The 13,653-nt window shown below is 42.6% G+C and overlaps 1 protein-coding gene across 2 annotated transcripts in view; it reads left to right on the plus strand.

The window, feature by feature from the left end:
• The window catches only part of LOC110981401 (cap-specific mRNA (nucleoside-2'-O-)-methyltransferase 2-like), a 24,724-nt gene extending 15,046 nt beyond the window's left edge, over positions 1-9,678 (plus strand). For both annotated transcript variants that reach the window (XM_087143091.1, XM_022238944.2), the window contains 11 exons: positions 287-549; positions 984-1,160; positions 1,576-1,713; positions 2,242-2,340; positions 2,908-3,009; positions 3,337-3,485; positions 3,836-3,986; positions 4,204-4,302; positions 4,575-4,667; positions 5,075-5,165; positions 5,417-9,678. In XM_087143091.1, coding sequence (XP_086999217.1) covers positions 287-549; positions 984-1,160; positions 1,576-1,713; positions 2,242-2,340; positions 2,908-3,009; positions 3,337-3,485; positions 3,836-3,986; positions 4,204-4,302; positions 4,575-4,667; positions 5,075-5,165; positions 5,417-5,556 — 1,502 coding nt within the window. In that variant the 3' untranslated portion in view covers positions 5,557-9,678. The remainder of the gene's footprint in view (positions 1-286; positions 550-983; positions 1,161-1,575; positions 1,714-2,241; positions 2,341-2,907; positions 3,010-3,336; positions 3,486-3,835; positions 3,987-4,203; positions 4,303-4,574; positions 4,668-5,074; positions 5,166-5,416) is intronic.
• Positions 9,679-13,653: the final 3,975 nt, after the last annotated feature.

The following is a 13,653-nucleotide window of genomic DNA, read 5'->3' on the forward strand; positions in this document are numbered from 1 at the left end:
TTTCGGGCACCCTGTCTGTGTATCTAAAAGCCAACGTCTCCGAAACCAGGCTCCCCGGCAGCAAGTGGTTAAAATTAGATACCCAGAAAGGATTTGTCCCTACACATTATGCTGGGCTCTGCCTTCGTTAATCCTTCAAAATTCTCCAAAAATCTGATAATGGATTTTGAAGGACCTGACAGGCATAGGATTAGAACCGCGATTGCCAGTTTGTTACCACAAGCTTTCCTTTCACACTCTAATTATAAAAGGGAGTTTTATTAATTTTTGTTTTTTCCATTTACAGGACCAGCCGATTGCCCACAGGCCCTCTTTTCCCCTTCGGACATTCCAGATTCGTTTCTTGATCAGCTTCGCTCCTGTGCTGCCACCTTCAAGACTTACCAGATGGACGCCATCTCAGAGAACATCTGGCTGTACCCGCAAATGTCCAACAAAGAGCGCCACCGTCTGACCCAAGTGAGACAGGCGTGCCAGCAAGCCTACGTGGAACGCTACGCTGTCAAGAACATCAAAAAGGCTGACAAGATCTGCCCCGATGCATTCAAGGTTTGAATCCATCCATCATTTAGATCTTTTTTACAGTTTGTTTATATGTGAGAATATATTTGAAAATGCTGAAAGATTTCAATCATTGTCATGGTGCTTAACCCCTTCATACCAGGAGCCGTCCACAGCCGTGGTTTTGTGTCAGGATTGAGTGCGTACCACACATACAGTCTATTCATCATGCAGCTGCTGGTTCAATGGGGCCTGCTGCTGGACAAAGCCCTCCATTCAGGGCATACCACAGCTCAGCAGTCACGGTCAAAAGAATCCGGGCGTGAAGGGGTTAAGAATTCGATTCATTTTGTGTACTTTCACAGACAAACTACCTGAACTATCAGAAATCACTGGTTCCCACTATACTATCATGTCACGCTTATCCAGTTTGCCCGGTATTACTATTCAATTGGCTTATCATCAAATGTGTTACTAATCAGGGCAGGAACTTTCGCGCAAGGGGCATGTTTACCAAGACTGCCAGCAAGAGACTGCATGGAACCTTCATGGAGAGGCAGCAGCTAGACCATGGTCACTGGCTGCAGAGACTGAATGCTGACTACCAGCAGCTTGCCGTCAGTACATCGGGGTCAGAGGTCATTAGCCAGACTCTTCAGGTAGGTGGAGACAGGTTTGAGAGAGAGGCTTTCCACAGCTGTAGATAGATTTGTCCTTAGACTCCAACTTGTGGAGTATGTTTGGAAAACATCTACCCTCCTGATTTAAAGCAATCACTGGAGTTGAGCCTTTCCTTCAACTTTGGATCCACTTTGATTTCAGGTCTAAATGTTTTCATAATTCCAGTCTTAGACAAGTTTTTTTTTATTCAGTTTTATTTGAAATCACGAGACAAATTTAAAGCCTTGGAAAATTTCACAAAATTGTCAGATGTTTTCAACCACATTGCCTGGACACCAATGGGATCTTCTGGAATCTTAGACAATTTTAAACTGTCTTTGTCGTATATCAAACTCATTATACTCCGTATATCAAATCTCATTTCTGACTTGACCTGGCTTTTGTGTTTTGCAGAGTAACCGAGAGTTGATGCCGAGTGAAGTCGGAGATTGGGGTGTGGTCATTGGTCGGAGGCTGACGTCCATTCAAAGTTCGTCGTTCTGTGTGGCCGAAGTCCTTGACGACTGGAACCTAGCCTATACGCACTCTGAGGTAAGTCCAGTTGTGTGGATGGTTGTGTTGGTAGGATGGAGCCTTCTGCACCTTTCGTTTGGTGTGACCATGGATTGAAACCTACCCATCAAGCAGATTGATTGGATTGATTGGAACTATTACCTGGTTTCCTGGGAACAAACTCTCACACACAAATTAACTTACCTCAACAACTGTCATGCCCCGGACTCTCGCATCTCAAAGGATTCAAGAAGTTTCAGTTGAACACATTTTGGCAACGGTCCTTGCTTGATTGCTTTTCTTTTGTGGGTCAGTGTGCTTTGCTTTTAAAAGACCCATCCATTGATTAATTCTTTTCAGAGCATATGCCAGGAGGGGAGAGTTTACTGCTTGTGTGTACTGTCATAAACTTGGAAATAGTTCGACTGGCTATTATTCATTTCTTTTGTATGAGTTTCTTTGGTCAGTTGAGTCAGTGGAATTTGGGCGCTCGTGAAAACTATGACCAAAAATTGGCTGATCCGTAAACAGATTCATCTTTCATATTTCTGCTGCATTTCTCCCCAGGTTGGCAGCGACTGGAAGGAAGAGGACTTGGGCAAGTCTACCAACTGTGATGAAGCTATCGTGGGATTGATGTTGGCCGATTTGACCAACCTTTGCAGGGTGCGTGATGTCTTTCTATAGATCTGAGACTCAACACATTTCAGTACAATGCGTCGCTTGCAGTCACCGAGTCTTCAATCCAGGGGAGTTCCCTTCCCACCTTAGGCTGGCCTTATGCTTGTTTAAGTGCAATGAATGGGTTAAGATGAAATGGAGTTATTATTAGACATCGTCAACTCAACAGTAATGAAGAAAATTGGTGTTTAATTGGACACGTTTACCATTACTGTCGATCAAAGCACTTCATTGTCTCTTGCAAATGGCTAATCAATCACAGTAATCATCTCTACCCTCACAGGGAGCCAATTTATGGAGAGAGACAAATTCAAATGAAGTGACTTGCCCAAGGACACGCTTTTTCACTGGTTGCTGGATTGGAACCCTGACTCATAGGTCAGGAGTTACAAACCCTGACCACTAAGCTACACATTTCCAATTTTTCTGGTTTTTCACTTGTGCAGAGGACCGTGTTATATGTACTTCATTTTATGAAGTTTCTAAAGTCGGATCCTGACAAGCACTCACACCACAGCAGTACATGTCTGTCTGTGCTTTCTCCCTTTGCAGATTGCGAGGACCAACTCTGCCGTAAATTGTCTGTGTCTGCTTACACGGAGCCAAGAAACATTCCTGCAACTTCTCAACACATCAGAGCATTGGAGCCTCAAGGTAAGACTTGAATCGTTGTCCATTCTCTGTGGTTTACAAAATGCCACAATGTAAATAATGTTTCACCACAAACAAGTGAAAACCCTTTTTACTAGATGTAAACACAGGGTGGCCTAATGGTAACTTCTCATTGAAAATGAACAAGAATTTCAAAGATGTACAGCGTGTACAAGATGTTGATGTCTTTATCAACATGACAAATTTTGTCAAATCTGTTCATACTATTACAAGAGTTCTAAATCAAACCTCCTTGTCAGAAGTGAGACAGTTTTTGAATTTTGAATTGCATATGCAAGCGATGACTTGAATCTCATCTCTTACCCCTAGGAATGCCAAGTGGCTGTCACAGATGCTGGTGTTGACGTAACAGTGGTAGAGACAGGACAAATGACAGATCCCGTTCAAGGCGAGAGCGAGTCCAGTACGGCATCGACCCTTGGCATTCCACATCTCAGAGATTGGACCATCGTGAGCCAGTACGAATCATGACAATGATAGATGTTTACCTTTCTACTGTCTTGAAATGAGGAAGAGTGTAATGACCTGTCTGTTTGAGAGCGCACTCTCGGTTACTCATGGGTTGTACTCTGTCATTAAAGCACTCATGAGTATACTCATGTTAACATGGATTAACACAGCAACTGAGTTTGAACATGATGGAAATGGAAATGAACCGATTCATGCATGCAGTGTCTCTGCCCCTCGGTATGTTGTTAGGTAACAAATCCGTAGTGACAAAAGAGGACTTTAAAAACCAAAATCACAAGTTGCCTTGGTTTTGTCTGGATGGAAATCGTTGTTGTTCTGCCTTTCCACTTTTTTCTAGGTGTTCTGTGACTCTTCAAACTCACGAAGTGCCTGTGGTGTTCTCAGACTGCTTCCTCGGAGTGGAGGGGTCAATTTCTGACAGGAAACTGGTGCCGGAGGAGCTGGACACCAGACTTCAGTCACTGACGTCTGTCCTGTTGGCCATGAATGTGAGTAATCGTCTTAGTTTGTCTGTTGGTTGTTGAAGTGTTTTTAAAGTTAATTTGACGAAGTTCTCATTTGGCTTATTTATCAGATATTTGGGGAAAAATGAGAGAACTTTTCTCGTATTTATTTTCTAAAATTGAACTATTTAGGGCCTTCGCATTTGTAATCCGACAAGTAAACAACTGTTGGCCAGAAATTTATTTTTCTGCCTTTTGACAGGCTTTGCAAATTGGCGGTACCTTGATTTTGTTTGTTCCTGGGATTCTGACGCGATTCTCCGCTGGATTGCTGTACATCATTCACAAAACTTTTCAACAGGTACTTCAGAAAAGGCTTTCATTTTTTCAATTGCAAATTAAGTTAGCCTTGTCTTAAAATTCTGGCAAGTGTTGGAAAAAATTCCTTTTGATTGGATAACAGTGCATTCCAAGAATACAGGCAATTCCTACGAAAAACAAAAGATTACTCAGAAAAGAAGGATATGTCTCCCATGTTATCAATGCAAATAGCCAGGTGTTTGTCGGCTGTACTTTGGCTCAAGCACAGAAGTACAGACAACTGCTGTTGTTTTCTTCTTGCCTCCCCCAAAGGTAACACTGATGGCTGACATTGTTGACAGGGCCTCCTCAAGGGTCGCCATCGTTGGGCGGGGCTTTGTGGGGGCCCACCCTGCACTCACCAAGGTAAAAGACACGATGTTCAATCTTTGTGTGGACCTAACAATTTTCAGGGTGTTGTGGGATCCCCTAATTGTAGCCATGTCTGAACAAACTGGCTTCAGATGGGAGTAATAATAGGCACAAGTGTTGTTTTGAGCCATAGCCCTAATACTCAATCACAGCCATATGTTCAAGTCTTTGGTGGGCCTAGGGTTCAAATTCATGGATTGGCTAAGTAGATGAAGTAGTATTAAGTACTTCAGGACAAATCTCAAACTAAATTCCTAAAAGGAAATGACTTCCCCCAAATCGCTCAGAGAATTGACTGTACAAAGGGCCTTGAGTTTTGATGCTAGCAGAATAGCTGTTACTAATTTGACTGCAGTTCCAAACTCTTTCATCCTTCACCCTTTGTGGGGACTTTTTTTCAGCATCTTTTCACAGTGTATTCATCCGTCTTGGAGACCTGCAGTGATGGGCAAACAGAGGTCTTGACGTTTGTTCCCCAGTCACAACTTTGTGGTAAGAGTTGTGAATTGGACCTTGTTCCCGGCTGGAGGAAATACCCGCAAAGAGTTTGATGGACCCTCAAAGAGAATTAGTAGACATCAGCCTGCTGTTTGATTACTCGGAGTTGATTGTTGATTTTCTTCCATCTTCTTTTTAAATTAACTAAGTCTTCTTCCCTCTCATTTCTCATCATACAAAGAGATCCGTGTTACTCTTTTGATAAGTTTTGTGTCTTAAGCATTCAGCATCTTCTGCTCTTGCAGAAAAGGAGTTCAACAGCGCAGTGACGGAGTTTAGCCAGCGTTTGCTGCGGGCTCAGACCGGCTTACTCGTACAGGCCGAGCTCATTGCCCAGCAGGGCGGAGAGCAGATGGAAAGCAACACCCCTGAGCAAACCAGGTGACAAGCTCGAGATGAGGGGGGTCGGGGGCAGAGAGCAGAGCCAACGAGAGAGTGGGCGGCAAAGAAAGATGCAGACAATATTTGATGCACATGAAAGAGCATTTTTGTACTTAAATTTGCAGCAAATAGCTTCCTAGGAAGGGAACATTTTATACTCAGAACTATGACATCAAGCCCCATGGGCTGGTTAGATGTCCATGAGAAGCTTTCAAAATCTTAATGGGATGCTACGTTATCGTAGGTTTTGATTGGTCCAGACAAAAACCACAGTTCGGTCTGGACAAGTTTTTGGTATGTAAGACATCAGATTAACTTTAATAACATTTGAAGGAACAGTCTTAACCCTAACAATCCTTAGTCCTCCAACAGGTAAAGGATTGAGGAGTGTTAGGGTAAAAGAGTTTTTGATTTGTAACTGTTGTCCAGTGTGGCGAACAATGCAAAGGCTTAATCAAAATTATCTCCTTTGTATACACTCTTGATGTAACGTTCCTGACTTCATTCTTATAATATCATTGTGTAGCAAAGTACTTTGTGAATACAGGAAGTAATGTTTCAAGTTCTATTCCAGAGAAGTACAACTACATGCACACCAAACCGTTTGTCAAGTTTTTTGACAACCATTTCATTTCAAATACCATGATTTTCACGTGGCATGACACTGCTTTATCTTGCCTGTTTGTTCTCCTGGAATTCTTTTTCACTTGATGTGTCTGGGATGTATTGGGAATTTTATCTATGTGGAATTTTCTCTCTTTTGACTCAAAAGGTCAAAAGAACAGAATCTTTTGAGGAGTGTAGGGGTGTGCATTTGCGGGTATTTTTAGAACCGGGTACCCGTTTTTTGTTAACATCGGGTACCCGGGTACCCGGAAAAGAGATCGCCTGATAATGGCATTGCGCGCAACCCGGTGGATCATATGCCCGAAACACGGTTCTTTTTGGTACCTAGGAAGCAAGCAGAACATTGTTCTAAACGTCGGAGATAATCTCTCCTACCTTTTTATCAAACGAAATTGTTATCTTCAGTTTTCAAATTTTGTGTGGGTGTATGAAACAGAAAAACAAATCTTCACGGGAAACGTCAGAAAAAAGAACAGAGCTGCAAACCACGTACATGATATACGCACCTGCAAACGCTCAAAGGAAATGTCCCGGATGCTGCATGACCACGGACACGCGGAACGCATGTGGCGTGCACCAATGGTGAGCGCTGGTCGTGTCACGTGCGGACCAGATCAGTGCTATGTACGTCATGGGTAAAAAGGCTCAAAGTTTTATGTACAAAAATACCACCGTAACTCGAACAATGCCCACACCATTACATCCACTTATTTTGAAGTTTCTGATTAAAAAAACCGCCACCAAAATGCTTCAAACGGCGTTGAAAGAATCGGAAGTCTATATAGGGTCAGGAGTCATCGCAAGTTCATTTCTTTTCTGACGAGGACCAGCACGTTGCATAAATCAACGTAGCTGCAACTGTGTAATCCTGGCTTCCAAGACGCTGAAACTAACCTGATTGCAACGCGGGCCAAATTGTAGTCCCCTTCAGGCAGTCCAATCGCTGACACTGCAGCAGCCATGTGACCGTAAAAAGAAAGGTCATGTGACCACACATAAGGAAGCCCAAGTGAAAAAAATAGCAGCGCTCCATGTTGTTAAATGACTAAGCGATGCGAAAGTTTTACCACACGAAGGTACGTACCACGATGAAGTGGTTTAGTTTTATAAATACTTTTTCAGGATAACTCCATTCCCCTGAGGTTCAAATTGTCGAGATTTTAATGCATAAGTACTTCGATAAGTGATATTTGATTGGCCGACTGTATTATGACTTGCACCTGTCAACATTTCCTTTTTTTCGAATGAAAAAATACTTGGATTTGAAATGCTTTAGTACATACAGAAAAAATCATTCCTGCTTTTTTGGTCAATTCCTCATCCACAGTTCCGATGAATTACTGAGGAAATTCAAGTTGCTTTAATTTAAAAATAATTTTGAAACGGAATATTTCTTGGTATAAAACTTAACTAAACTGGTTCTCTGACTCTTTGGGTTTGTAGCGCACATTTAGTGCTTTGATTATAAAAAGAGGCCGATCAACCGCACAATTTGTGCGTGATCGCTACTTACCGCACGCCGTGTGGAGTCCCAGTACCGCAGGAATATTACACAATCCGCTCTCGCTTCGTCGTCAATCCCGACATAAAGTAATTTTCATTCATGTTGTTTTATTTGACAAAAATACTCTTAATTCAAACAGTAAGCACTACTTATTCCGCACAAAAGTCATTTAGGCCGACAGGGTTTGATAGTTACAAATACAGTCATGCAAGTGTACATCAACAGCGCTCCCCCCTCATAAGACAAAACTCCTTCGGTCTCTTGTTCATATAGGTTTGGTACAGTCATTTTCCTAGTTCCGGATCGCGAAAATTATTCAGTAAGACTGCAGCTAAAAAATCCTCAAATTCGAGTGAAATATGGTCAGAAGTCAACTTTGTGTTTTGGATATACGTCAATTTTTTTTTTCAAAATCTAAGCTTTTATATTTGGATTCACAGGATCGATCGACGAAAGTGATGATGACACCTTTCCTAGTTCTGGATCGGTTTAGGATCGAGACAAAAACGTCTTCACAAATAAAAAGTAACCACACGAAAAATCCATTTTCAGCCAAAACCATTGTAAAAAGTTGCTTTTCTAATAGAGAATCTTTTAATTTTGAGAAAATTAGATGAAAAATAAGAATTCTAATGAATTAAAAAGGTAGAAATTGCGTACGGTTTGACTCGACTTTTTAACTGTACAGTGAGCTATCAACGTTATCCTCCCCGCGCCGCACAGTTGACGAACCCATTACGTCACATACATTTCTGCTGCGCCCGTGTAGTTGAGTTCGCAACGACTTTGCGTGGTAACGCCGCGCGATCCGAGAGTGGGGGAAAAGCTTGCAGTTTTCGCTAAATTAACAAAAACGGAAACTCTAAAAAAGTCATTTTAATTAAGCGGACATTAGATGCAAAGGTTTATATGACTATTCAATTTAAAGAAATATTTAAAATCACACGTTGCGAGTGACCTATCGCCGGTGAATTTTAGTGGTTTTTTCGCTCTTGTGAACTAGGAAATTCCGGAACTAGGAAAACGACTTGCGGTGCAATGGGTGGAATAGGTAACAAAATTAGCTGTCGATCTCCGAATTCAAGTTTCATGTATGACCGCGGGACCGGGTTTTCATCGGCACGGTGGTTTTCTATGAAGTCTGTCCTTCAATAAGAAATTTCACAGACATTTTATGCATGAATGTTTGTTCCTAATTTATTTACTTTTTTACGGGTACCCGGCCCGGAAAAATGGAACCGGGTTTTGAAATCGACGGGCGGGTACCCGGGTACCCGGGTACCCGGCACAGGCCTAGAGGAGTGACCATCTTTTCCAGCTAAACTGTCATCTTCAGATTAATGTTATAGTCACGAGATGTCAAGAATACATCTTGCAGGATTTAAATGTGGAACTCAGTGGTTTTACAATTGTTTTTGAAAAACTGTATTTTTTTCGTAATCTGAACTGAAATACATTTACAATATATTCAGCTGTATTTTCTTTTACGATATGTAAGGTGTGAAAAGTCTTTAATTGAAAAGAAATGAAAATCACTGATGCAAATCCTGTCAGTAAGTGCCAAGTTAATGTGTCCATAATTTGATTGGGTTGGTAAGAGAGCTGGAAATCGATCTTAATTCTGTTGATGTACTCGGACTCCAAAGCATATGGGGCTAGGTCCTAATCAAGTGACTACGGCCAGAAGTCACGCATGTGTCTACAAGAAGTGGATGTAGCCATAAGCTAGTGACTTTAATATTTTTGTATTGAGCTTAACCATAAGATAATTTATTTCTGATGAAGAGATTGGACATTGTGATATTCAATCTTTGTTCTATTCTGCAGCTGCTTGAAACTTTGTTTCTTTGGGTTCCATTAATAGTTGCTGTTTAGAAAAGGAAGTTTTACGTTTCCTTTTTTAATATTAAAAATGCGTGGGTAGCAGGTATTGTTTATGGCGTCTTAAAAAGACATGGATTCGTTCTATTAAATAGGTTTGCTCTTGTCGAGTGATTTTTGCCCTATGTGCATTTTTTTCGAAGTGTAATCTTTCGACACGCATACGATATTCATAATTGGAGGACGGTCCACTGTGGACACGCCCCTTCCCTGAGTCATCAGGTTTTCCAAACAGGGCTGCCTGCCGCTGCGGGCGTGTTGAAGCCTCATGCAGAATGGTGGGCCTGAAAAACAACGCAATGAAACCCTTTTGGAAATCAAAAGCCCTGTATTAAGGCCGCTTAGCCTAAAGGTAGATAAACACTGACAAAGACAAAATGACAACAGTTTGAAAAAACTGTCTGAGTGAACGATTGCCATCTTACAAAAGATATGCGGGCCAAGGCATAACTTCATATTCAACACGAAATGGAATTAGTCCATGTTATAGACGTTCGCGCTTGCACATCGGCGGACACTTGGACTAGTGTACCCTGCAGCCAGTACTACCAAAACCCGGATATGCGACGTCGGACTGTACAAAACTTTTGGCTGTTACATGTATGTCTGGTTAACCAATCATGTATGTAACCTACCACCGGAAATCTTGGCGCTAGTGGCTCTTCAACTACCATAGCCTGATATCCAGGGCCGGAAGGGGGCCGTCTGAAAAATGTCAGAAAGACTTGGGGCCCTCTTTTAAATTTTGTATCGAAAAGAGGGAACTTGGCACCGTCGGGTAGTGATATGCGTTAGAATTAACGTACACATGCCCATCTGACTTACTCCCCACCCAACTCCAATACCGGTAGACAAACGAAAACGTCAAGTACTGGGGAAACAAAATTCAACTTGAAACCCTGCTTCAAGAGCAAGCAATCCATCTTGTCTAGTAGGGAGACACCAGACATTGATTCCATTCCTCATTCTTCCAAACACCCAACAGAATCTCGGCGAGAGGCGTCCCATGTTGAATCTGAAGGCCTTAAAACAGATATTAGACCAAAAAAGATTGAGCAAAGAGATGCTATACCTACAGGTCTAAATGCTCTGCCGGTTCCAGCTTTGGCAGACGAACATCCATTCAAAATAGAGTGTGCAACACTTTTCCTTCCCGCCAAATTTATTCCAGCCATATACATGTAATTGTGTCTTCTGGGGCAAGCTGGGGCCAGTTTGGTCAGCATAGTTCCATGGTGCAGATTGTGTAAAATGGGAATGTGATCCATTCAACTCCATCTTCTCGCCCACTTTCCAAAAAACTAAATTTAGTAACTCACCACCTCAACCTACTCAAATACATCGACGCTGGTGGCTGAATCCAGCCCCCCTCAACATAGGTAAATCAACAATGACCTTAATAAACGGATGCTTCCTCTCAGGGCTGGGGAGTACATCTCGACACAGAATCAGTTGCAGGGAATTGGAACTCAGCTAGGGACCTCCATATCAATTCTAGAACTCCTGGTGTTCGGGAAAGCGCTAATCTACTTTCATCAGATGACAAAAGACTAGGCGGGGCTCCACCGTTGTCTCCTACATAAATCACTAGGGAAGAACGTGGTGCCCTTTGCCTCCTGATGTGCATCACATCTTCTGATGTACATCACCAACGATCTATCATAAATGGGAATTCCCATTCCAGCAAGCTGAAACTCATTGCGCATGCTTTAACCTGGGGAGTAGTGCAGACATTTGCCGCAGGTTTGATCACCTGAACATATACATGTAGAATTTTGATCCTTTGCCGAGTATATATAGAGTGAGATACGCACTTATGGGTACTTTTCTCTGATTAGTCGTTGAGATAATCAAGAGGGAAGTACAAAGTCTCAGCCGAAGAACAAAGGGGCACGAGTATACAGGCTTTACGTGACAGCCATCTTGCAGGGCAGTTCCAGTGGGAAACCCTGTATGTGCATACCCTGTGGAACTACAGCACTGACCTGCATGATGGCAGCCATGCAAACCCTCTTTACCCCGTAAGGAGTGCTATTATGTGAACCAAGTATGACAGAACATCTGGCCCGATTTTTCATCATCCCGCGATTTGATACAAAGAGGTTTGTTGAATCTCTCAGTCTGACTGCTGTCTTAAGGATGGGAGGTAGTGGTCCTCGTCTTCTGGATGTTGTACAGGGCCTGCAATTATAGTTGGCCTTCAAAGTGGGAACCACAATCAGAATGAACCTGGGCAGGAACATCATAGTGGGAAACACACTGATCTCTAATAGCACAGTTGGAGCTGTTTGGTCCCCAGGAACGGTAAACCACGTTGAAAGAGTCAGCCATTACCAAGACCAGCTGAATTCTTCCCTCGTCAAGAAATCTAGTGCTAGACATCCATTGGCTGGAATGGCAGCACGTATCGCATTGAAGGGCAAAGTAGTGGATGGGACCTTTGCTAAAGTGTAGCGCAAGTAAGCCTGAATATGAGTGCGTACCTGATCGAGTGACCATCGACCAGCCCAAAACAACGAAATGAATGAATGAATGGATAAGACTAAGATACCATTTAGACCTGGCCTGTAGCCTCCTGGCGTGGTCAGGTTCATGAGGCAGGGGTCATCAATCTCCTTCCAAGAAAGACATGCTCCACTCGGGTTACTGTAGAGTTCTGCAATATAACTGCACCCGTCTAGGCATCATTTGCACCCACAAGCCCAGCTCACGCTGAGGGGTTCCGACTGACTTTAATTTCTCTGCGGTGCTTGTAATAATGGTCTCGATCTCCTCTGATAAAAGTGGAGACTCAGTCCGGTTGTCCAGGAGACATTTTAATGGAATGCCCCTATTTTGATGCTGCTTGTGGGGGGGGCGGGCCCAAAGCCTACGGCAAACTGCGGCGACACAACTTCCCCATAATCCCTACCATTTCCTTACAAGAACAATATTTGCGGGCACGAAAGAATTTTCTTCACCACACTGCCCTTTTAAGCGGAGGCTGGGTATTTCCTTAACTCGGAGGGTCTGCCAAGGGGGCATGCATGATCTCCCCTGCTTCCCTCCTTTTTGTGGCATGTTTCCTCTGCATGGCATGTTTTTGGCAGTAAGCACACATTAGCGCATAGTACGACCTTTCTGATTACCGCAATCATGCTGCCCGACAAGTAGGGTCTCAATGCTAGTCACAACCTTGGATTTTTCATTCATGTGAGACAGTTGTGTGCTCAGATGAGACTGTTGTGATTAGTTCTTGCATTTTTATGTAATACCACTTCACCATACAAAGTTCCCCAAACCAAAATACGTGATTGTCTACAACGATCTACTCTTGGAATAACACTAAACAGACTCGTGTACGGCACAGTGAGATAACATAGGGGCTCCTTAAAAGTATACCTTGTTCGTTGAAAATGGCACATGCAAATCCCAACAATCCTGCCTACGATGCAATTTTTTTCCTTGCGGTGGTCTATTCCGGGATAACCGTAGCAGGGGACAGTTCCTTTTAAATGTAGACACTGGCAGACAAGTCTGATTCCGGTATTCTCTCTGGTGATTTATTTCCGTCATATAGTAGATGGATCAACAATAGAAATGTAACCAAGGCTACCCCAAAAGATTTACAGTACATTACAAGTTGTAATGTTGTAGCTACAACTATATTAGTTAAAACCGTAAATGAGGACGGAAATTTTTCAGGAAGTCGTGTAAAACCTTTTTAAAATAATAAAACAGTTTAATTAGCTCCATTAACAAGACTCAAGCAAGTTATGCCTATTTTGCCTTTCAAAAACTTACCAGACCCCCCCAATGTTTTGGAGATGAAAACCCCCTTTAAGTTTTCCCACACACAGTGGAAGACTATTGTCTCAGCCCGGCGGAACTTGGGGTCGGCAGTCGACATCGTGGAGTTGAATAACTCACTTAATATTTAACAGAATCAGCAGAGGAAAAGGCGCTCTCACAGTAGGTGGTTTTAGAGGGTAGCTGCAAGAGAGTTGCTTAATATAAACTTCAAAATGCACCTCTGCGACTCAGCTTAGCTCATTTTTCAATTTTTCACTATTTACAAGGTTGTTTTGCTGCATTCTGGGTTTTTAAGCT

This window comes from Acanthaster planci, linkage group LG11 (assembly GCF_054643075.1).
Source record: "Acanthaster planci isolate LZ-2023a linkage group LG11, COTS_SCS, whole genome shotgun sequence".
Taxonomy (NCBI): Eukaryota; Metazoa; Echinodermata; class Asteroidea; order Valvatida; family Acanthasteridae; genus Acanthaster; species Acanthaster planci.